Source organism: Cornus florida, unplaced genomic scaffold, assembly GCF_030987335.1.
Source record: "Cornus florida cultivar Cherokee Brave unplaced genomic scaffold, ASM3098733v1 CherokeeBrave_3.0.0_Hap2_Chr04, whole genome shotgun sequence".
In the NCBI taxonomy this organism is placed as follows: Eukaryota; Viridiplantae; Streptophyta; class Magnoliopsida; order Cornales; family Cornaceae; genus Cornus; species Cornus florida.
In genome coordinates this window covers 3461178-3488083 of record NW_026775574.1, presented here as the reverse complement: position 1 = coordinate 3488083, position 26906 = coordinate 3461178, and the positions used below count along the sequence as shown (strand labels likewise).

The 26906-nt window shown below is 33.0% G+C and overlaps 1 protein-coding gene across 1 annotated transcript; it reads left to right on the top strand.

The window, feature by feature from the left end:
• Positions 1-6719: 6719 nt before the first annotated feature.
• On the top strand, positions 6720-8802 carry LOC132305555 (kirola-like). The gene is made up of 2 exons (XM_059803184.1): positions 6720-6959; positions 8074-8802. The coding sequence occupies exons 1-2, from the start codon at positions 6776-6778 to the stop codon at positions 8340-8342; spliced, it is 453 nt and encodes a 150-aa protein (XP_059659167.1). The 5' UTR covers positions 6720-6775; the 3' UTR covers positions 8343-8802.
• Positions 8803-26906: the final 18104 nt, after the last annotated feature.

The following is a 26906-nucleotide window of genomic DNA, read 5'->3' as shown; positions in this document are numbered from 1 at the left end:
TTCTTGGTAATCCAACCATGATATAAGTATTGTGATTGATGCAATAATCTATTTTAGAATGGTCCCATGATAAATCACCAAATCAAATTTTAAATTATTTAGTTGAAGAAGCAATCTTATAATGTCATATAAAATGCATGTAATCTCCTTATCTTTTTATGTATATTCAAAGAATCCGACATTAATTTCTCCATTCACTAATTTTTGATACCTGACCTTTCTTGTAACCTTCTGAAAAAAAAAATAATAATAATAATAATTTGTCAAAGAATTAGGTGGTGGAGTAAATTAATATTGCAATCAATACTCAAAGAGTCAATGGCGAGTGGTTAATGATTTTAAAAAGAGATCATGGGATGCTGAATTCAATCAAGGAAATTGATAGTTACATTGAAGCCATCTATTCAATTATTGGATAGAATGATGTGGCAGAAAACGTAATTTTTTTATTAATTTACTTATTCACTTTACTGTTCACCATCCTTGATTTCAGAAGGAAAATTATAGTTATACTGAAACCATATACTGAATTATTGAGCTAATTTGCTTATTCACTTTTACTGTTCACCGTCCTTAATTTCAGAAACCTACTTGCAAACAAATTTTTCAAACGAAGTTTCTCTCATCATCCTCAATTTCTCTCTCTTGCATAAAATAGAAACCCGTTTCTCTGTTATCCCCAATTTCTCCCTCTCTTGCACAAAATAGAACCCAATTTGATTTACCAAAAGTACTCAATAGCTCCAAATAGTCAAAAATTTGTTGTAGATCGTCAAAACATTTGGAATTGTTGCAAAACGGCGTCGAATTAGAGGAAAAAAAAAATGTCGTTGAAAAATTGGATTCTACTTTATGCAAGAGAGAGAAATTGGAAATGGCAAAGAAACGGGTTACTATTTTGTGCAAGAGAAAGAAATTGAGAATGATGAGAGAAACGTCGTTTGAGAAATTGGAGGTAGCAGAGAAATTTGTAAAAAAAATTAATGTTCTCTGTCAGTTGGATTGCCACATCATTCTACCTAACAATTAAGTACATGACTTTGGTGTACCTATCATTTTCCTTCAATCATTGATCTGATTGAGTGATTGTTGGAAGTTATAACCGGTGCATAAATTAACTTTTCCATTACACAAAATTAATAAATAATAAATCTAAGTTAATTTTATAAAAATGTCGCAAGTACTAGAAAAATAATATGCATGTCCTAATTGCCCTAATAACAGAAGCAACCTATAACTATATATATAAGTGAAAAAACATTCCGATTAGAGAAAAGACATACAAGAAAAAGCCAGCCCAAACACAGATCTGATTTCTTAACTGTATGTGTGTTTTTCTAGGATCCATCAAAATGAATATGAACAACGTACCTTTCTCCTACCACTAATATGACAATGTTACACATTCACATTAAGATACCAAAAAAAAATAAATAAATAAATAAAATCAACTATTTTTTATTTCTTCTTTTTATTTTTATTGTTCTCGTCATTAATTAATTAATTAGGTAATGGCTGCAGTATATGCATAGTACTAAATTAGTGATTGAATCATGTCATTTGACCAGAAATAGTAAAATTAAAGATGAGCATATCTTCAGGTGACGACCACTACAATGTGTCATATCCACATTACTCCATTTCTGCTCTGTACGTAAAAACTTGATTAGTTCTTGTACGTTCTCCCACATCCATGGCTCTTACGGGTAAGTTGGTAAACCAAGTGATTAAAAATAATTAAATTCATGATTATTTATTGTGTCATTTATACTCTAAATACAAAATTTTCATGCATAAGTCATTCAATTGATTCAATTAAACCCAATAATTTATAACCTTCTAACACATTTATACTTTCAAACTCTAACGTGTTTTCACAGTCAAAAATCCACTGAAGTATGTTTTATATAGATTAAAACAAACACTTACAAAAATGAAAATATTTTTGTTCCTTATCAATAAATTCACATTAGAAAATAAGACCTATGTGATCCGCTCTTGACTAATTGTTAATCCATTATATAGTAAATTACCCAATTCAAGAAGATAACCATCAAGTCATCGACAAATCTTTTTTTTTTTTTTTTTTAACACAAAAATAAAAATCAATATTTCACTAGATTAATAAATAATTTATGATATCCATCTTCCAATGCCTTAGTGCCTTACACGGATAGTTCAGGTCTTCTTCCATAAACTAACAATATGTTTGGTGGGCTGGGCCTGTTATGTTTTACCATGGTTTCTTTTGTGATTGGGCATGTCTATGGTTTGTGAACTTGCTTATATTTAAGGCTGGGCCTTTGTAAATTTTATAATTCTTTTTATTTATAGAAATATTATGAATTGGATTGGGCTGGACTGATAGAGAGAGAGAGAGAGAGAGAGAGAGAGAGAGTAGTACATGGACTTACAAGTTTTTTTTTTTCAATGGGACAAAGGCTGTAGCCCATATTAGCCCATTACTAGTTCTGCCCTGTGTTTGATGGTGACTGGGGATCTGTAGGCTCCAGCATCAGCTGGAACTATGTCCACGATAAGGCAACACCATTTCCATATACGCATATAAACATATACATTTATTATGTCCAATTTATCTCACTTCTTCCCTAGGGGCGAAGGCATTCATGGGCTAACCTGGGTTCAATTAAAAAAAAAATTAGTATTATTAAGCCCATAATACTAATCAGCCCAGCGCAATCCATAATAAAACATAACAGGCCTAACCCAACACTCCAAACACATTGTTGCAAACCCAAACACATGGTGTCATTGAGGCTGCAGAAGCGGCTGGCAGCCAGCACACTCGACTGTGGGAAGAGGCGTGTATGCCCAATGAGATAAATGACCTCTCCATGGCTAATTCAGTATGCAAAAATATATTGTTCTTTCACTACTATATATATATATATATTTTGTGTGTGTAATTTTGACATTCAGTTTTTCAAGTCCTACCAAAGTTGACATGCTTATCTTTCTCATATTTGGTTGATTTATTCTAATACTATTATTGGGAATACATGCAGCTAGCTCCCATTGTTGATCGATTAAAACAATCTTCTAATTGGTGTAGCATAAATTAACAAAAAACTTGGCTAACTTTTGCATATGTGGAACTAGTATAATGCTAAATATGTACATGTAACCATATAGCTCAATGGTTCTTCTCATCTTTCAAAGTAGAAGGTCGAGAGTTCAAGTCTTCAAAAGGACATGTACATCTGTTTTAAATATACATTCACAAATCGATCATTGAACATCGATCTCCATAAGAATTATTGAGATATCCCAATAATTATCTTTAGGAAAACCATTTTGAATGATGAAGTTTTATATATATATATATATATATATATTTTGAAGGGTAGTTATTAATGAATGTTATTATATAACTAGAAAGTTGGAACTAATTTTAGGTTATTTTAGTGACAAACTAAAATGAAATGATTCTAATTAACCAACTATATCTCCATGCATGTGGAGTGTTAATATTGTTTATTATATACCCTATAAAATCACTCAGCTCACAAAAAAGTACAAAGTATGAGTAATGTTAATTTAGTTTGCAGGGATGATCATAAGAAAGTTAGTACATGTTTTTGGTATGTTGCCTCCACTGATTTACTATTATTTAAATGTTCGTCGATATTGTTATTGTTATCATTATCATCTTCTCTACTAGAATTTTTTTTTTTTCCTAGTAAATCCTTTGCTTGAAATTTTTCTTTAGCCCCCCTTACTTTCAAATCGTGGCTCCACCCCTGCGAATTGGTTTTAGCAATTTATGATTAACAAATCCTTAAAACCATATCTGACTCGGTTTAATGATGGAGAAGATATTAAAGCATGACAATTTAACTGGATAGTCGTCACAAAATTTCAACAGAAAAATGTAGTTATCTCTTTCTCCTACTTTCAACCCAAAGTTTACAACCAACACTTCCAATTAATTTTACCTCATTGTAGACTAATTTTACCTGATAAAATGGAGAATCAAACGATAAACATAGTGATTGTGGTACAATATATCAACTCCAGAAAAGGCATTATAAGGACTAGATTCAAAACTACTTTTCCTACGCTTATTACAGACTCATGACTGCGGCAAAACTTGTTGACAGGATTCCCGGGAATTTAGCAAAGGCCAACAAGAATTGTTTCTAAAATAGCTGCCTCTACATGAGTATATGGACGATCTGTATTATATTTAAGAAATCTAATGCTGCTTTAATCCATTTAATAGTTGAAAATAATATTAAGTTTGCTCTAATGTAGAACAAACATTTATAACCTGGGTGGTTTGTATTCGTAACAAATTTTTAGGTGGCTTTCAATTGTCTCTAACGTTTTTTAAGGACGGCATACTTGGTTTGTAACTCTGAAAATTGTTCTCAAAAATAAAAAAACAGAGAACTATAAAAAACTACTATCTGAAAACAGGCATTTTTATGATTGATTTTTCAAAAAACAATTTTTAGAAAACTGAACCAAACAAAATTTTTTGTATAATTTTCTGTTTTAAGTTTTTCGATAACAAAAAACTGTTTCGATAATTACAAACCAAGTAAGTCTGTCAATTCATCTCTTTCAACTAAGAAAAAAAAAAAATTCATCTCTAGAAAGCTTTCTAGATTGCTTATTTTTACATGGCGCCTATTGAAGACTCTGGTGCCTTTTTTCTACAATGCTTTATCCACTTTGTGCATTTGACAGCGTCAGCTCTTTTATTCCTTCTGATCTATCATAAAGGTGATGTTGTCCTTGTATTTCATGGCACTTTTCGTCTTGCCATTAGTGATTTTGTTGATTGTTTGTTTCTTTATCCACTCATTTGTATATATGAAAATAAAAAACCTGCAAGATTCTTTTTATTTTCGGTTTAATTTCTTGGAAGAAATTTCATTGTCAAAGCTTGCATGCTTTCTTTCTTCTACGTATGGACTACACTGAAAATAATCCGATCCAAAGTTTGGTGCCAAAAAGGGAAACTTTAGGCAATCTTTTCCACTATGAAACTGGACACTAGAATCTCATATGCAGAAACATCATTATTACGAAAAACGCTTTGGAATTTTTCATTCAAAAGTTAGAATTAATGCTACTGGTTAAAAAAATCCTTCATTTCAAGAATCATTTGAGCATCAAGTAAGCAAAACTTTTCTAATTGAAGTTTGAATTGGTCCACTTTGGGCATTATCTTCAAATATTCGGTTGACCAACTTCTTCATTATTTTCAAAACCGGATTCTTAAAGAGCTGTTCTTAATTCACTAAGCTATGATACTGCCTTTGGTGGTCCTATATCCTGTACTAAAGGTGGTGTTGGGGCAAGCATCAAGTTGTCATTCCATTTATGAAGGATTTTTCGGTTTGTTTGTTTGTATGTAAAATATTTTTAAATATATATATATATATATATATATATATATATATATATTATTTTTTAATATTTAGTTGTCAAAAAATATTTAGGAAGGAAAAAAATATTAAAACTTAACAAAAATAACTTACCCATTAATTTTTATTTTACACGTCTTACTCGATAGACTCGACCTCAATCTCGATCTAGACTTTTGCCAATTCACACAAAAAATGTAACAATAAAAAATATATTTTACTTGAAAAAGAAAAATCTTTTCTGAATTAATAAAATATTTTAAGTCGAAACAAACTGAGCCTAGGTAAAAAAACATTCAATTTAGAGAAAAGACATTCAAGAAATTAGAAGCCACTCCAAATACATATATGATTTTTTAACTGTAAGTTTTTCTAGGATCCATCAAAATGAATATGAACATTGTTAACATCTCTCCACCATTTGACACTGATACACATTAAAATTAAGTTGCACTCTTCTTCTTCTTAATTAATTACTCCTTCTATTCCAAAAATAATGTCTCTTTTGAGGAACTGTGATGGACGAAACAACATTAACATATCTCCTACCATTTGACACTAATACACATTCAAATTAAGTTGTACCCTTCTTCTTCTTCTTCTTAATTAATTACTGTAATTAATTAGGAGATGGCTGTAAAGTATTCATAGTACTAGATTGATGATTGAATCATGTCATTTGCGCGAGTATATCTTAAGGTGAGTACTTGACGTAGCGCAAAGTGATAGATTGTTCACAAGGACTAGGTTACTTTGAATCACAAAGTAAGTATTTTGAATCCTGAAATATTATTGATAAAATGTTATCTTCTGCTCTTGCAATACATGAATATTTATAATAGAGAAAACCTAACACTAGAAGGAAACTAAAATTTAATCCTACAAGAAATCTAATCATAGAAATTAGCATAAAAATATATTCTCTCTAAAAAAATCCCAAAAAGTAGAATAAGAAACCTAATAAATAAAAAATACTAAATCTAAAATTTTAGAACATTTGAACTTCGTTAAAGCCTCAAACAAAAATTCTGAAATAATCGGCAGGCCTCCTATAATACAATAAAAACGCGATTTCAGAGCACTAAACGACATGGCCCACAAACTTAAGCTAGTGGGTCTTTCTCGATACATCGTTTCCACCCAAAAAATATTATTAGTTTGTCAAAAATGAACTTATTGAACTGTTCAGAATTCTGTCCTACATCAGCACTACAATGTGTCACATCGAAATTACTCCAACATTAAAAAAAAATTGATCAAGCAGAATCCACTATATAAAGGCCAAAGGGCCAGGTACCTTCTCCCACATCTTGCCTCCATTTCTGCTCTGTAAACACTTGGTTAGTTCTTGGAATAATTCTGGGTGTTATTGGAAAGAGATGGCTCTTACCAGTAAGCTGGTAAGCCAAACAGAGATCAAGTCTGATAGTGATGCGTTTCATGAAATGTTCAAAAATCCACACCGCATATCCAACATCTGCCCTGATAAAGTTAAGGCTGTTGATCTGCATGAAGGTGATTGGGGAACTGTAGGCTCCGTCATCAGTTGGAAATATGTCCATGGTAAGAGCAACACCATTTCTTTATATACGCAATACAAATACACATGTAAACATACTTACCCTAAAAATATATAAGAATCCTCATGAGTCGTTTTCTTTTTTACAACTATATACAGGGGCGGAGCCAATTAAGGCCCAGAGGGGCACGTGCCCCCCCTCACTTTGCTCCAACCTACTATACATAGGTACATATTTTTGGTATATACATATACTTACAAGCTAATTTTAAATAGTGCCCCCTCTCAAATTTTCAAATTCTTCTAATTTTCTTTTGAAAAAAAAAAAGAAAAAGTTACATATATCCCTTCTTCAAGTATAAAGTATATTTTTCCTTTTCTAATTTTTGTTTCCTTTTTCAATTTTTTTTTTTTCCCACTTATGTATAATTATGTAATTTTTTATTTTTTTAAACTTATTTATTTTTATTGATGACATTTGTGATTCTATTTAATTAAAATATTATTAATTAATATTTTGATTCTTATATCTGTAACTATATTTTTTTTTCACACCATATTATTTTCCAACTATTTTTTTCTTATTTGCCTTTTTTATTTTAAAAAATTATACTTTCTATTTGTCATTTTTTTTTTTTTTTTTTTTTTTTTTTTTTTTTTTAACAATTGCATTGTGCCCCCTCTGAAACAAAATTCTGGCTCCGCCCCTGACTATATATGTAACTATGTTAACTTATCTATTTAATGGTGTTTATGCATTGCAGCGCAATACAATATGTTGTATGCAGTATGGGGTGTTTTTGTTAGTTCCAAATCCTTGGGCTAAGAAAAATAACCTTAAGAGTATAAATAGAATGATGCAGGAAATATAAAACAACACCAAAGATATACGTGGAAAAACCCTTCAGTATAGAAGGTAAAAACCACGTGGCAAACCGACGATAAACCCCACTAATAAAATCATGCAGTATAACGTTGTTCTCAAGAAAACTAAATACATTATATTTGAGCTAGCAACTTAATTTATCCACTATTTTAACAAAGATATATCCTCCAGAGAGAGTTTCACATTTTTATCTTTTTTCCTTTCTTCTTACTCATCATCATGCAAAATTTCTTCGATCTATCACTCATTTTATAATGTGATATCATATATAGATGGAAAAGTAAAGATTAGCAAGGAGATAATGGAAGCTGTAGATGATGAAAAGAAATCAGTGACTTTCAAGGTAATTGAAGGAGACTTCACTGAGCTGTACAAAAGCTTCATTTTTATTCTTCATGTTGATGCTAAGGGTGAAAGTAACCTTGTGACATGGACTCTAGAATATGAGAAGCTAAAAGAGGATGTCCCTGATCCAGCTACAATGATGGACAGTTTAGTTATTATGACCAAAGATATTGAAACTTATCATCTCCAAAAGTAGCCACAAAGTGTCATAGATTGGTGCTGCTGAGTACATGAATAAATATTGAGTGATATGTCAAATACTAGCTATTATAAGTTGAGGGGTGTAATGACCCGGTCATTTTTTTTTTCTCAGATTTTTACGGATATTTTTTTTTCCATTGTCTTTTCTTTTCTGTGTTTGATTTTTCGTCAATTGATGTCGTGTCGAGTGCTCTAGAATGATTTCTGAGGCTCTTTTCCTTGGATTGACAACTTCTTTTGAGAATCGTATCATTTTCATATTTTTATTTTTTCAGACACTATTCACTTTTCGTTTTTTTCTCATTTATCATTTTTCCTTACACAACCTCACTTTTTGTGTTCAGATTTGATTCCGGTTTTGCATGCATCTACGATATTTAAATTCTATGCCATATGTGTTTTTACTTTCTTAGAAAAGCATGCTAAGTGTTTACTTTTCTTGTAAAGGGTATGGATGCATAACCTTTTTGTAATATTCTTAACTTGTGGGGATTTATTGTAATTAAATAAATTAATTATTTTTCATCTTGGGGACCATTTTGTAATTTAATTTGGAAGATATTTTAAAAAATGACCTTTTTGCAATTTTTGAAAAATGTGACAAGTGTCACATTCTCATGGTGCCACTTGTTAGCATTGGGGTAGAGTGATTTGGATACATCATCTTGTGGAGATTCACCCACTTGTTGGCCTAGGATTGGTGTACTTGTTGGCCTAGATGGTTGACAATTGTAGGCTTAGGATTAAGCCTACAATGGATGCTTGGATGAGTGACAAGTGTAGGCTCCAAATTAAGTCTTGCAATTATTTTTGGGCCACTTTGGGATTATGGTTTTAAAGGAGGGTTTTTGTACAATTGACCATAGATGTGTGTGTTAACTATGGTGTAGGATCACATAATGAGTGGAGGATTTCTATTTTCTCCACTTACACTTTTTCACATTATGTCATTACCTTCCTCACCACAAACCCTAGCCTCCATGGATGAAGCTTAAAGTCTTAAGCTTTGACTTTGATTTTTGAAAGCCTTCCATTGATTTCCAAGCTTAACCTTGGAAGTACTGTTTGTTCCCCTCATCTTCCTCTTCATAATCCTTGAAGGGTTTGTCATTTTGTGTTGATTTGCCTTGGATTCAAGGGGAACAATCCTCTTGTGAGGTAGGGGGTGTTATAGTTTATTTTTCCAAGTGTTTTACTTGCTTTTGTATGAAATATAAGTTGTATGCATGTCTTTTATTAATTTGAGAAATTAATGATTTATCATAGCTTACATGTAACTCATTTTAGACTTGGTATATGGCATGGTCATGACATGATCTTTGATATATATTAAATTGGGATGATTTAAATGAGTTTTCAAATCTAAAGAATTAATGAATTTAATTATTTGATTTAAATTCTGCTTAATTGTGTTTTGCTTGTATTCCATTTTAGACTTGATATATAATATGACGATGACTTAGTGCTTGATATATATTAATTTGAGATCATTTGAATAACTTTTGAAATCTAGAGATTTAATTGATTTAAATTAATTAAATTCTATTTGATGATATCTTACTCATTTTGCACTTTTGACTTGATATATGTAATGAGCATGCTATGTTGTTTAACATGTATTAATTAAAGGTTATTTGAATTTGATTTGAAATCTAGATAATTTAATTATTTTTGTTTAATTAAATTCTATCTAATGGCTCCATGGATCTATTTATGTTTTAGAAGTTGTTTCTATATTCAAATCATGGACTTGGACTTATTGTGTACTCACTTGGTTGTATTTTGAGCATTGGATAACATTGTTGTTATATTTATCTTCATGAGAATATGTTTTCTTTATGGAATATATTGTTGCCTTGTGTAATGAATTGCACACTCTGTAATTGACATTATATATGCCATTTTAGAATTTAAACTCTAAGGTATGGATTGTGTGGTTTCAACCTACTTGTGCATAGAAGGTGATTTCGTGCATTATATTATGTATAAGTTGTGAACTTATTTATTTATTTTGGATTCTCTTGGGACATTGTTACATATGACATGGCTAGAGTTTGGCTATAGTACGGGAGATAGAGAGTTCCTTATATTATAGTGCGCACTTAGGATGGTATTCCCAGCGTGTTAATGCCTGGAATAACCACAGGTCTCGGCTTTATCTGAGATTTGATGTCTAAGTCTTCCATTATTTGATTTCGCATTCAATTCCAAGTTGACAATCATATTTAATTGTGACTTGTGGTTTTGGTTATTGGCGATTTTGATGTTGTTAAGTATATCTATACTTTATGATTTTAATGAATAATTGTAAAATTTTGAAGTTGTCAAGTACATCTATGCTTTATGATTTTCACGAATCATTGTAAAATTTTGATGTTGTTAAGTACATCTATGCTAAATGTTCAAATGTAGCTTAGGAATATCATATAGGTTCATTTGGAACATAGATGTTACGTTACATGTTCCACTTTAGTGGTTTTCGTATTTTAGATTTCAAGTTGATAACTTTGAGAATTTATAACTTGTTGCTTTATATAACATACTCTTATGTTGTTTGGAATTGCATGAAGAATGTAATTTATGCAAGAAATATTCTAAGGTAGCTTAGGATGCTCCCTGAGTCTAATATTTGACATAGACATTAGGTGACATGACCATTTTGAATTGTTTCATGTTAACGTAAAAATCTGTAAGAAATCGAGTTGATGTATGCTCATTCCCTACGAGTAAACTTGTTTACTTACCCCGAAGTTACTGAGGGTTTTGTTCAGGTACGAAGACTTGGTTCGTGATATTCATCATTGCTTGGATGATTGTAGACTTGAAGGTTTTTAATTCTTGTAAAGGTTGGCTTGAAATGCCACTTGTAGCCTTATATGTCAAAATGTGTATATTTGATTCCATATATGTAATGTGTACATGAGTACACATTTTACAATGTATTTGACATGTATGAGATGAGGCTGGAGGCCAATGACATGTATTTTGTAACCTTTGTAATTTTTGACTTCATGAAATATTATGAAAATATTGAAAAATATTGAGTTATGGTTTCACCATATTTGCATCGGGTGTGGAAATCCCATTTTGATTCTTCCGTAGGGTTTCATTAATCATGTATGAAGTGTAGCCAAGGGCCAAACGGTATTTTGAAACCATTTCATAGTTTTGAGTTCCAAATTTTCATTCCAAATTTCATTTTTGTCATTTTGGCCGTCGGGAGGTCATATTTTGCATCGGCGATATTTTTAAGTTATGGATCATTGTAGCACATCCTAATAGGTAAGTTACGTTTATGTGCATGATCGTTTTCAAGAAAAACATCTTCCTTGGTGAAATGAGCCTCTTGTGGACTCATTTTGCATCTTTATTGCATAATCTGGTTTATGGGTATTTTGGGGTTTCTCTTCAAGAAATAAATTCCGCTCTCAATATGGTCACTTAGAAAACATAATTTTAGTGGGGGTTTCTTTTTCATGTTTTTCCAGAAAATATCTTCTTGGTACCGGAAATCCATCGCAAAGCTCAGCTTTCTGTTTTTCATTTAGCAGCTTTTTGGACCCTCATGACCTGATCTCATGGAAGGGCATTTTGGACATTTCACAGTGAGTTTTTTTTTTCATTTTCTTTCTTATTGTCACGTAGAAATGTCAATTTTGAGGGGGGTTTCTTCTTTATGTTTTTCTAAAAAAATGTCATCTTGGCCCTCAAAAACCCATATTTTTTCGAAAAATCCTTACTGCCAGGTTTTTGCTGATTTTTAGTACAAGTGTACTTGGTACTATTCATCGACTTTTTTTTGAAACTTCCGGGGGTCTTGTAGGTGTATTTTAAGATTGCATTTTCAATTTAGGCAATTTAAAAACCTCCCGAAGCCCCATTTCTTTTCCTTGGGCAGTAGCTCGGAATGATTTTTACCCTCTTGACCTGATTTTCTTGGGTGCATTCTAGGTATTTTGCAATGCATTTTTTTTGTTTCCATTTGTGTAACCAGGTAGAAAGCTTGATTTTAGGGGGGGTTTATTCTTTGAGTTTTTCAAAAAAAGTCCGTTTAAATGCCCATTTTTACTCTCAGTTGCAGCAACAGTGGGCTGCCCTCGTCGAGCCGCCGCGACATTGTTTTTGTTTTTGACCTTTCTCCCCCGTCCGGACTCCAAATCGAGTAAATTATTTTTTGAACTTAACTAATTTGTCGTCGTCTATCCAACGGTATGCTCAGTTACACCCGGATATTTTTGAATAATTACCACTTTACCCTTTTTGCTTTATATGTCCGTTTTTCTTTGTTTTGCCGTTTCTCCTTCGTCCGAACTCCGAATAATGCGATTCTTGAGTCCATCATGATTGGTTTTTCATTGTCTTTCCAGATGTGTGCTCGATAACACCTGAATCTATTTTTTTTTCAAAATAACTATTTTGCCCCTGGGGGCTTATTTGTCATATTTTCGATCTTTTGCTTCCGCGTCAGTCTCATTGAGTTCTATGACCTCATGGAAGGTCATCAAAATGTCTTAGAGGTGTGTTGTGCCTTGGGAGACCGTTAATTTATTTCTTGCTTTCGCATCTGGATTTGTTATCTGGTCAATCTTCAATTCATCATAGGACGCACTAGCTTGAAAATCCAGGGCCGTCACAGGAGGAGTTCTTATGAGTGATATGTAAAATAATGAATAATATGTTATATAAATATGGGTGTGTAGAAACCTGTACTTGCAGCAGTGTATTACATATATGTGGTTGCTTATCAATAATTAGTAATATACATACTGTTTGATGTTATGCATTAAGCACCAAGTGCATATTTTTAATCCACTTTTTGATTTCATGTAATTCTGAATTTCATTGTTTAGTTTGTTAATTAAATCAACCTCTCAGAATTATTAATTAGAGAAATAGAAAATTGCATAAACTCCTTTGACTATCATTTTTTCACAAAAATATATCATTTAATCTATGTATTGAAGGATAATCCTCTTCAACTACTCAATGTTTCGAAGGAATCCTCTTCAACTATTCAATTTTTTGCAGGAGACAGTCCACCCTTAGCTATCAAAACTCATCAGTACATGTGTGTCATGTAAAAATTAGTTCTTAATGAAATGTCATAAATACCCATTTTGGTGACCAAAATACTCCTAGTATTTATAGTCCGAGATATCCGAGTTCAAAAACTCAACCATTTGGACTGTAAGTTCTCCATAACGTTTGGACTGCAAATTCTTTAGCCATGGAACCATCAATCCAATTGGTTTTAGAAATTTATGATGAATAAATCCTTAAACTAAATCTGACTCACAACCCAAAGTTTAGAATTAAACCGTGACAATCCACTGGTACATTTTTCATCTCTTTCCAAAAAATTATTCTTTCAGGTATTGTGATTTATCGGGAACCTGAATGGCTGCAAAAAGGAAATTCATAAGAAGGAAGAGAGAGAAGTGAAAGATTGCGAAGGATGATACATTATTGCTCAACGTAAATTATTGGGTTTACAAAGATAAATACTTACAGATATTATGTTGGTATAATTTATTGTTTGTTTGCATCCACCAAATTTTAGTATTTGTAATTAAATTTCCTTCCAACATATTAGGGTATTTTTGTTTGAGTTTTTATTATCTATTTATAAGTTTATTCCTGAGCTGAACCAGTGTTAAATTCTCTTCCAACTACAATGATGGACTTCTGTGTTAATGCCACCAAAGATATTAAAACTCATCATCTTTAGAAATAGCTAGGCGCAAAGTGTCATGGATGTTGGCTATAGTTTCAACCAACTAAATAATTTCTAAGTGAAGAGAGGAGAAGAATGAAGAAACAAATATTTTTCTGTATTGTATTAAATTCTTTGTTGTGTTGATATCTCTTAACAACAAATCCCTTACACTATATATACTATTTTTCCATAGACCTTTGAACTTTTCAAGACAATGCTCAACCACACACATGATACATGTACACACTTGATACATGTACCATAACGGTTACATGAATAAACCTAAAATGGACAATGAACATGGCATTAATTTATTTTTAACAACCCCCCCTTAATGCCATGTTGTGACACCCAATAATTCTCTAAAATATTTAAACTTATTTTTTGGAAGTGCTTTGGTAAAAATGTCCGAAACTTGGTCTTCAGTCTTACAATACTTGAGTTAAATCTCTTCATTCTCCACGGCTTCTCTAATGAAGTGACGCTTGATTGCAACGTGTCTTGTGCGACTATGGAAAATAGGATTCTTTATCATAGCAATTGCGGATTTGTTGTCACATATAATTGGAGTAGCTTCTCTTTGCTTCTCACCAACATCTTCAAAAATTCTCCTTAGCCATATTGCTTGTAACGCTGCCAATGATGCTAAAATATACTCAGCCTCGGCAGAAGATTGTGCCACCGTTTCTTGCTTTTTAGATGCCCATGAAAATACACCCGAACCAAGAGAGAATGCATAACCGGAAGTACTTCTAATATCATCAACACATCCGGCCCAATCACTATGACAAAAACCAAACAACTTTCCATCAACAATTTTCTCATACAAGATGCCAAAATCAAGTGTCCCTTGTATATTTCTCAACACCCTCTTTGCAGCCTCAACATGAATTTGGCTTGGATTATGCATAAACCAAGATAATAAGCTTGTAGCATACATGATGTCGGGTCTTGAAGATATCAAATATAATAGACTTCCAACCAAGCTTCTATAGAGAGATGCATCCGCTTCTTTACTTCCATCTTCTTTCATCAATTTTTTATTCACAACCAAGGGAGTACAAACGGATTTGCAATTCAACATTTTGAATTTTTCAAGAAGAGTTTTTGCATACTTTTTTTGACAAATAAAAACTCCTCCTTCTTTTTGATAAATTTCAATGCCCAAGAAGTAAGGCAACAAACCCAAATCACTCATTTAATATTTTTTTATCATCTCTCTTTTAAAATCACCAATCATTTTTCCATCACTACCGATAAATACCAAATCATCAATATAAAGGGAAACAATAAAAATCCCAGTTTTACCTTGTGTCTTGTAGTACAAGGTTGGCTCACTTTTGCTCCTTTGAAAGCCTTTTTTGATGAAGTAAGAATCAATCTCACTACACCATGCTCGGGGTGCTTGTTTTAGGCCATACAAAGCCTTCTTTAATTTGTAAACTTTCTCTTCTTCTCCTTTTGCAACAAAGTCTTGAGGTTGTTCTACATAGATATCTTCTTTCAAAACACCATTCAAGAAGGCTGATTTTACATCAAGTTGATACAGGGACCAACCATTTTGAGCCGCCAAGGCAATGAGTGCTCTAATTGTGTCAAGACGAGCCATAGGTGAAAAAGTTTCTTGAAAATCAATTCTGAGCTGTTGTGAATACCCTTTTGCTACAAGTCTTGCTTTGTTCTTTTGAATGGAGCCATCCAGAATGAATTTAATTTGTTTTAAAAATCCATTTCACACCAATCACATCTTTATCTTCCGGCTTCTCTACTAACTCCCAAGTCTTGTTCTTCTCAATCACATAAATTTCATCTTTCATAGCTTTTTTCCATGCCTCTTGTTTAATTGCTTCTTCAAAGTTCTTCAGTTCAACAACACAAAAATTGCACCTTGCATACACATCACTAAGACTTTTCATTCTTCTTGGAGTTGAACTTGGAGATGAGGAATTTGAGTTTGATAGAGAAGTTGGGATTGATTGTAAGCTAGATACGGGATACATTTCTTGTGGAACTTCAAGAAAATCTTCATTTTCATTTTCTTGATTTCCTGATTCTGCATTGAAAATGGGGATTTGATTTTGAACTTTCTTCTCTTTCCAATCACAAGCAGCATTCTCATTAAAGAGAACATCTATACAAATAATCAATTTATTCTTCTTCAAATTAAAGAGTCAACAGCCTTTTGATTTTGAGCTATAACCCACAAAGATGCATTTTTCACTAGCTTCAGCAAGTTTGTGCCTCACTTCTCTTAGAACATAAGCAAAAGTTCAGTGATGGCTTCCTTCCACTCCATGCTTCAAATGGAGTTTTATTCTCCATCGCTTTTGTTGGACTCCTATTCATCAAGTAAACAGTCATATACACGGCTTCACCCTAAAATGATTTAGGTAGCCCCTTCTCATGAAGCATTGATTTTCCCATCTGAATAATTACTCTATTTTTTCTTTCTGCGACTCCATTTTGTTGTGGAGTGTACCCAACCGTTAATTGCCTCTCCAAGCCAATATCTTCACAAAAATTTTCAAACTTATTTGAGTTGTACTCTCTACCTGTATCACTTTTTAACACTTTGATAAGATGGCCACTTTGTTTTTCAACAAACTTTTGAGTTTTTTTGAAAATAGAGAACACATCTGATTTTTGTCTCATGAAATAAATCCATGTCATTCTTAAAAAATCATCAACGAAAATAATAAAATACTTGTTACCCGAATGAGTTGGTGTTGTCATCGGTCCACACACATCGGTATGAACAAGCTCCAATAGTGCTTTAGCCCTCCGTGCCTTCTCTTTCGGAAATGACTCTCGGTGATGCTTGCCAAGAGCACAACCTTCACAAAGTTCTTTAACTTCTTGTATTGTTGGCAGCCCATACACTATGCTATTTTGTTGTAAATTCTTTAAGCTTTAGAAATTCAAATGCCCAAGTCTTCTATGCCAAAGCCATAACTCATCAACAACACCCATCTTCAAGGCCATATTTTTTTAACATGAAAAAGTGAGAGGAAAGCTTCTATTTTTCCCTATCTTGATTTTGCCACAATATGATTTTATCCTCCATTATCATAAATTTTGCAAGAGTCCTCATCAAAATGAATGGAGTACCCATGCTCTACAAGCTGTCCAACACTTAACAAATTTTGCTCCAAATCCGGAACAAGTAACACATCCCGAATATGCTTTCTTCCTTTTTTTTGTCTCTATGGCAATAGTACATTTTCCCTTTGCTTGGACCAAGGCACTGTTTCCCATCCTCACTTGAGAATTTGATGAAGAATCGATCTCCAAGAATATGTTTTTATCTCCGGTCATGTGGTTACTACACCCACTATCAAGAAACCACACATCATCCTTTTGTTCCGACGTCGTGTGACAAGCATAAAACATGTTCGCTTCTCCTTCTTGCTCTTCAGAAAAATTAGCTTGCTGATTTGTTTTCAACCAGCAATCTTTTTGAGCATGTCTAAATTTCTTGCAATTGAAACATTGAGATTTTCCCCGAAACCAACAATCTTTGTCAAAATGGCTACTTCTCTTACAAATTCCACAATTTTGTTAAGTGGACTCTATATTTCCACTTCTCTCAAAATTATTTCTTCCTCTTCCTCTTAAATTTCTTCCACTTCCTCTTCCGTGTCTTCCACCTCTAGAAGATTCACCTTTGGATCTGATGCGACCCGAGCGTGTGCACAAAATAATGCACAATACTTTGGTTTTGGAAATAGTATCAAACGGGCATCATACTTTAAATTTATATAAAAACCACTTAACACTTATACCGTTAAGTATGAAGTGAGAAGGGATCATTCCTAAGGGATTGAACACGTGTTGAAATTAAACTTGATTTTAGTGCTAATGAGATTGCACAAGAGAGAGAGATAAAGAGAGAGTTAAGAGAAAAAGAGTTTGGTGAAGTGATTAAATAAATTGCAATGCCAGTAAATTAAACTAAATTAAACTGAGGGATTAAAGAGATATGAAGAGAGTCTTAGCGTTAGGGTTCACCACTAAGCCCATGCAATTAACCATTTGCTTTCAATTAATAGGGAAATCATTAGTGTAATCATAGATGTGGTTACATTATCATCACAAATCACAATTGTAAGCGTAGATTATCAACATCAAGAATGAATTGTTTACCTACTGACAACTAAACTAAAGTGTAGAACCCATTCAAGACTACGTCATAACCCACCATACACATTCACAAATATATCCAATAAGAGCGCACATCAATCAAGAAGATAATATTAATTGTAATTAGAAGTATGGATTAACATAATTAAGCACAAATTGCCTACTTTACTACAATTAACTAATGACAAGTAAGCTAATTTGTCGAACAACCCATCAAGATTAAGTCTTTACCCATCAAATTAATTGACAATTGTATCAAATAAGTATCATGCTATGACCATCACTAAACACAACTACAAGGAATATCTAGTGTAGAATATAATTCTAAAGTAATCACACATAGACATGCAATTTACATATAGAATTAATGGAAGAATTAAGTTTAAATTATCTAATGAAGAATAAAATTCCTAATTAATCTTACATAGACATATAATCAACTGGAGATTTCAATGAAAGAATTCATCAATACAATCCTTAATTTGTCAAATCAAGCATGTATATATAAAGAAATCACAAGGTCATACAATTAATTACAACATATTAATTCCCTAAGAAAAGAAATACAAAAGTTTAGGTTACATGAACTTAAGGCTCATCCAAGCCCTAAGTGAAGAACTAACTCATGGAGGAGATGATCATAGTGCCAACAAGCCTAATCTCCATCTTTGGCACCTTCTTCTTCTTCTTCCTTGAATATTTCTCAAAACTCTAACTTTTTCTTTCTTTTGCTTTTTCCAGATAGAACGATATATCTTACAGAAAAACTAAAAACTAAATAAAAAACAGTCACAAAAACTTCCCTACAATGGGTCTTTGTTTTTCCTTTAATACCCACATTATTGGAGGCTCATAGTTCACAAAATAAGCCCTAACTAGAAAATCTCGTAGCCAAGTAAAAGCTAAATCCCACAATGCTGTCAGGGGCTAGGGGATCGATCCCCCAGCCTTGGGGATTGATCCCAGGGGGTATTTTTTTGTACCTTTCTGCCAATAGGTCTGTATAACCATATTAACAAACTCACATCAAATATTATATGGGATAAGCAATGCATACAGTCCAAAATAATAATAGATAACACCTTGCAAACAGATAAGAGATAAAACCTTATAAATATTAAAACATGTATATTTTATGCAGCAATTTCTTTATATATACAAATAAAAATAAAAAATAAAAAATAACTAGGGGATCAATCCTATGTTTCTGGCAGAGAGCAACCGAAAAAATGCCCAAGTGGATTGATCCCCCATCCGTGGATTGATCCCATTTTACCTGTGTTTCCACTTTCTCGTTACACAGCGAAGGGAAATTTTTTTTTTTTTGCCTAAAATCATCGATCCATCAAGTGAGGGATCGAGCACCCCTCACCTCTCATCTCTCAAAACCGAGCACCACACTACCATCACCAGCTCCGGCCGAATCAAACCCTCCCCAACTTCAGGCCCCCGTTTATGAAATTTCAGGCGCAACTTACAGTCACCGATTCTCTATTTCTGGCAAGCTCTTGGCCAAAAGGCCGAGCTATTCTTTCTCAGTCTCGGGTCTCTCTCCAGCGATCAAGGCTGGGTTTTCCGACAATTTCGGTTGGGTGCGATTGGGGAAGTGGAGTTCAGATCGCGGCTGCTTCTTTTTCCGACGATCGCGGCTGTTCTCCAGCAATTTCGGCTGGGTCTCGCCGGCGTTTTTTTTTTCTAGGTTACGGTTTCTGGGTTGGTTAGTCAGCCGTGATTCGCTGTGGCGACGGTGGAGTGGGTTTTTCTCCAGCGATTCCGGCGAGGCTGTTCGTCTTCCGGCGTCGCATCAGGGTCATTTTTCGGCGTCGCGGCTACTTCTTCTCCAGCGATCGCAGCTGGGTTTTCCGGCGATCAAGGCTGGGTCTTTACGGCGTCGCGGCTGGGTCGCTGTTTTCCAGCGATTTCGGCTGGGTTCCTTCCGGCGAGCTTGTGCAGCGATTTTTGCTGGATTCCTCTCGTATTCCGATTGGCTTCTCCAGCGATTTTGGCTGGTTCTTCTCCGGCGATTTTAATTTTGATTTCGCCGTTTTCCGGCGATATTAAGGCTGGGTCTCTCCAGCGATTTCGCTTTTCTCCGGCGATTGTAACTGGGTTATTATCCGGCGAGTTTGTGGGTCGTCGCGAGTTTGTTGATTGCGGTTAATTGTTTCGGCGAGTTTGCGAGTTGTTAATTGAGTTGCAGATTCCACCGTCAAAAGCACTCCAACTTCATACAACAAGATCTTGGGACTTCAAAGTGGTTGTTTGGTTGATTTGCAAATTTTGCAGCAGAGTTGTTTAAAAAAATAAAATACAATTAAATAAATATATATAAAGTAAAATAATTTTTTATAAAAAAAATAACTAATTCTGTAGAATTTGCAATAGATTTTGCAATAAGGTTTTTATTTATTTTAAAAAATAATTTTTTTAATTTCTTGTAGGTCTAAAAAAAAAAAAAAAAATTGTTTGGGGTTTTGATCAAGCCATGGAAAGTACTCATTCGACTGATATCCATCTATGCTAAAGCTAGAGTTTAAATATTCTCCACCAACAAATTGCTGCAAGCACACATGGCCACAACATTAAGGATTGAAATACTTGGCACCACCAATATTTGATTCAGAACTCAGTAATTATAAGCAAAAAAAAAAAAAAAAAAAAAAAAAAAAAAAAAAAAAAAAAAAGCCAATTACAAAATTTTTATCAGTTTAACAAAAAAATAACAAGAATAAGTTATTGAAAAAAGTTTGGTTGAACTAGGTTGTTCATAATTTGGTTTAATTTGTAAGGATTTGTTTTGGACTTAAATTGTTGATTCCAAAAGTCTAAACTGATGATAAAAATAAAAAAAAAATCTGGATTGATTATTTAAAAAAAAAAGTTGAATTGATAATATTAAAAAAAAAAAAAAAAAATTTCAAGTAACATTCCGTCTTGCTAGAGACGTTAAACTTAGCCTTTTTTTTTTTTTTTTTTTTTTTTTTTTTTTTTTTTTTTTGTAGGTTAAATATACATGTTCTTTTTCTTTTTCCTTTTTTTTTTCTTTTTTTTTAAAAAAAAAATACACAAAAATTCAAAAATATGTGTTATCGGTATGCCTTTATAATTGGATATGCATGTGTTTAATCTTTTGTAAAGGGTTTCATCTCTTATCTCTTTGCAACGTGTTATCTATTGTTTTGGATTGTATGCATTGCTTATCCCTTGTGATATTTGATGTGAGTTTGCTAGTATGGTTATACATGCAGATTTTTGCATCCAAGTTTGGGGGAGACATCTTTCCTACTGGACTATTACCAGATTTCATAGTCTTCGCCATCATGGTATACTCTTTCCATCATTTTTCATTATTCTCATTGCACTTTAAGGACAGTGTCAAGTTTAAGTTTAGAGGTAAGGTCGATCATTATAATTCATTCTATTTTAAGTTGAGCTTTAAATACATGATGAGATTTGAGATGTGTTTGGCAATAATTTCGAACTTTTGAAGCATAATGCCTTTGAAAAGCAAGTTGTTAGAGTCTAATACTTCTTGTATGCTCTAAGATGCCATTTAGGGGTAAATTTTTAATTTTTGATATCATGTTTGCTCTTGTAGTACACATCATCTTGTTGGTTGAAAATGTTTCGAGAGTTGATTCTAGAATTCTATACTTGCACTTGCGCACACTAGCATTCAATTTGTGGAATACATGTTTAGTTGATTATTATCTTGATTTATCCCAATTAAGCTAGTATGCTTTGAAAGTTTTCATTCTTGATAAAATGACCTTGCAAAGAAAAGAAATAAAAGCACTCACCAAAAAAAAAACAAAAAAAACTACATTCTTTCAACATGTCAACTGATTAAAAAGGAATACAAGGAAAGAATGTAAAATGTATGATTAGTTTGAATTCGTAGTCTAGCCATTTCGAGTCATTACGCCCTTAGGAGTGTCTTTACACTTAACGCCCTAATACCATTTGGTTTGGGAGCAAGGATAACACCCTAAGATAATCTGGTTAGAGAGCTTAAGGAACTTGGACATTGCATATGGTTATACATAATAATAATAATAAGAATAATAATAATAATAATAAAATGAAATCAATAAAAAAAGAATGTTTGATTGAATAACAATGTTCATTCAATGTCTTGATGTCTGGTACTATATCTGTATGTTAGTTTGAGGGTAAGGCTACGCCATTACTTTGATTTGCTAGGATAACAACACATTTTGATGCAAAAAGGATGATAGAATTGATTCAATTTGCATGATTAACTTGCTTGATGTGTGGAGGACCATTTTTGCTTACATGATGTTGAAATGTTGAGAATAGCTTAGAAATAGCAGAAATTTGCATACTTGAAGTAGTCTACTTTCAACACTTATTTAATATGTGTCGTTGCTTCTCAAGTAAGAAAGACCTATTGATGTTTATGGATATCACTTCTGAAAACCCTCACGAGACTTCACTCGTCCACTAGGGGTAACCTAGGGGTTTAAAAGGCTTGTTACATATGCTAAATGCAACCGTGATCCCTACGAAAACGGTGTTATCTATTTATTGCTTTATTAGTTTGTAGTTGTATAGATGGTTATTTCATTTTATAGCGTAGTTTATTGCTAGGGACTAACAATATCTAAGTTTGGGGGTGTGATAAGTACTTAAATGTTGCACATTTCAGCACCTAAGTTAGGGTATTTAAGTCCTTACATCTATCTTACTTGCATATTTTAGTTCTAATTTATGTTTTTGTCATTTTCAGGTCAATAAGGTTCAAACGGACTAATTTCGGTTCATTAAAGTCTTTTTGGAGTCAAGCAAAGACAATCAGAAAAAGTTTAGAAAATGGCAAAAAGAGGCCGTAGCCCATTGTTCATATAGTGTGCTTATCCTTCAAAAACGGTCAATTCTACCTTTTTTCGGGCCTTTGATGATGTTCCCAACAATTAAGAAGCAAACCGATTAGCCTGGGGCCAAAATGGAGTTAAACAGGGCTTAAAAGATATTTATAGCACTGGGGGATTGATCCCCCATAGTAGGGGATCGATCCCCCACTATTGGCAGAAAGGTGCAAAAAAATACCCCCTGGGGATCGATCCCAAAGGTTGGGGGATCATCCCCAAGGCTGGGGGATCGATCCCCCAGCCCCTGGCAGCATTGTGGGATTTAGCTTCTACTTGGCTACGGGATTTTCTAGTTAGGGCTTATTTTGTGAACTAAGGGCCTCCAATAATGTGGGTATTAAAAGGAAAAACAAAGACCCATTGTAGGGAAGTTTTTATGATTTTTTTTTTATTTAGTTTTTAGTTTTTCTGTAAGATATATCGTTCTCTCTGGAAAAAGCAAAAGAAAGAAAAAGTTAGGGTTTTGAGAAATATTCAAGGAAGAAGAAGAAGGTGCCAAAGATGGGGATTAGGCTTGTTGACACTATGATCATCTCCTCCATGAGCTAGTTCTTCACTTAGGGCTTGGATGAGCCCTAAGTTCATGTAACCTAAACTTTTGTATTTCTTTTCTTGGGGAATTAATATGTTGTAATTAATTCTATGGCCTTGTGATTTCTTTATATATACATGCTTGATTTGACAAATTAAGGATTGTATTGATGAATTCTTTCATTGAAATCTCTAGTTGATTATATGTCTATGTATGATTAATTAGGGATTTTATTCTTCATTAGATGATTTAAACTTAATTCTTCCATTAATTCTATATGTAAATTGCATGTCTATGTGTGATTACTTTAGAATTATATTCTACACTAGATACTCCTTGTAATTGTGTTTAGTGATGGCCATAGCATGATACTTATTTGATACAATTGTCAATTAATTTGATGGATAAATGTTTAATCTTGATAAATTGTTCTACAAATTAGCTTACTTGTCATTAGTTAATTGTAGTAAAGTAGGCAATTTGTGCTTGATTATGTTAATCCATACTTCTAATTGTAATTAGTATTATCTTCTTGATTGATGTGTGCTCTTATCGGATACATTTGTGAATGTGTATGGTGGGTTATGACGTAGTCTTGAATGGGTTCTACACTTTAGTTTAGTTGTCATTAGGTAAACAATTTGTTCTTGATGTTGATAATCCATACTTATAATTGTGATTCGTGATGATAATGTATCCACATCTATGATTACACTAATGATTTTCCCATTAATTGAAAGCAAAAGGTTAATTGCAAGGGCGTAGTGGTGAATCCTAACCCTAAGACTCTCTTCATATTTCTTTAATCTCTTAGTTTAATTTAGTTTAATTTACTGGCATTGCAATTTATTTAATCACTTCACCAAACTCTTTTTCTCTCAACTCTCTCTTTCTCTCTCTCTCTCGTGCAATCTCATTAGCACTAAAATCAAGTTTAATCTCAACATGTGTTCAACCCCTTAGGAACAATCCCTTCTCACTTCATACTTGACGGTATAAGTGTTAAGCAGTTTTTATATAAATTTAAAGTATGATGCCCATTTGATACCATTTCCAAAACCAAAGTGTTGTGCATTATTTTGTGCACACGCTCGGGTCGCATCATAATTTTTCCCCTCTTTATTTTGTATGGCCTTGTAATTTCTTTATATATACATGCTTGATTTGATAAATTAAGGATTGTATTGATGAATTCTTTCATTGAAATCTCCAGTTGATTATATGTCTATGTATGATTAACTAGGGATTTTATTCTTCATTAGATGATTTAAACTTAATTCTTCCATTAATTCTATATGTAAATTCATGTTTATGTGTGATTACTTTAGAATTATATTCTACACTAGATACTCCTTGTAGTTGTGTTTAGTGATAGCCACAGCATGATACTTATTTGATACAATTGTCAATTAATTTGATGGATAAAGGCTTAATCTTGATGGGTTGTTCTACAAATTAGCTTACTTGTCATTAGTTAATTGTAGTAGAGTAAGCAATTTGTGCTTGATTTTGTTAATCCGTACTTCTAATTACAATTAGTATTATCTTCTTGATTGATGTATGCTCTTATCGGATACATTTGTGAATGTGTATGGTGGGTTATGACGTAGTCTTGAAGGGGTTCTACACTTTAGTTTAGTTGTCATTAGGTAGACAATTCGTTCTTGATATTGATAATCTATGCTTACAATTGTGATTTGTGATGATAATGTAACCACATCTATGATTACACTAATGATTTCCCTATTAATTGAAAGCAAATGGTTAATGGCATGGGCTGAGTGGTGAATCCTAACCCTAAGACTCTATTCCTATCTCTTTAATTCTTAGTTTAATTAGTTAAATTTATATGCATTGTTATTTCCATTTCCATGTTTTCAATTGAACTCTAACTTAATCACTTCACCAAAATCTTTTTCTCTCAAACTATTTCTCTCTCTTTCTTACCATTTCAATCTAATTAGCATTAAAGTTAAGTTGAATTCCAACACATGTTTAATCTCTTGGGACGATCCCTTCTCACTTCATACTACATAGTATAAGTGTCTAACGGTTTATAAATGTAAACTATGATGCCCGCTTGATACCATTTCCAAAACCAAAGTGTTGTGCATTATGATCAATCCACTTGGGCTAAAGAGGGATCAATCCACTTGGGCATTTTTTGGGTTGCTCTTTGCCAGAAACATAGGATTGATCAAAACTCGATGGGTATTTTTCTTGATTTTTGGAACTAACATTGAGCTTGGATTGAAAAACATTTTTAATTGTCTTTTCAAAGCGCGTACTCAACCTTTGCTCAAATGCTTTTATGGAACCCATCAATTCTTTAACACTCAAGTTTTTAAGCTCTTTAGTCTTTTCAATAATAGCAACAATAGAGTTATATTTTTCTGGCAAACTAATTAGAATTTTTTCAAAAATTATTTGATTAGAAATATCTTCCCCATAAGTCTTCATTCGATTTACCACCTCCATAAGTTTAGAAAAATAATCTTTCAACAACTCCATTTCTTTCATTTTCATATTTTCAAAATTTCTTCTCAAAGATTAGAGTTTTACAGTTCTTACCTTCGTGCTGCCTCTATACTCCTTCTCGAGGATATCCCATGCCTCCTTTGCTTTAGAAGCATTGATAATTCTGGGAAAGATTGTATCAGCAACTCCTTGTTGAATCAAGTCTAAAGCTGTTGCATCTTTCTTCTTATGATCTTTCAATTATTGTCTTTGGGCATTCGTCAAAGTTGTTGTATCCTTTGGTTCATCATACTCATCTTCAACATAATCCCATAAATCATATGAAAGAAAAATAGTCTTCATCTTCACATACCAAAAATCATAATTTTCCCCATAAAAATTGAGAAGTGCTGATTGATGGGCACCTTGGTTTTGATTGCCTGTAGTTGGCATCACGATTGATCTTCTTTGGGGTTTGTTTTCCTGTCAATAAGCTTCACGCCCAGTTTGCTATGTGAGTCGTACGCAGCGGAATGTATACAGGAAAGTTTTAGATTTTTTAAAACAGATCTGTGTCGTTACCAACTTTACTTATTTTAGCAGTTAAATAATTAATCGCATGCAATAAAATAAAGTAAAGTATAAAGTTAGAGATGACACCAGGATTTTAGCGAGAAAACCCCAGTTGATAAAATACGTCAACTGTTTTGGGAAAAACCTCGTGCACTTGTGCAGTCCAAAGTAAACCAATCCACTATGCTTGAAACAAAGTATACCGAACTTTGACTCTGGCTCATACCCTATCGTTCTACACCACACCAA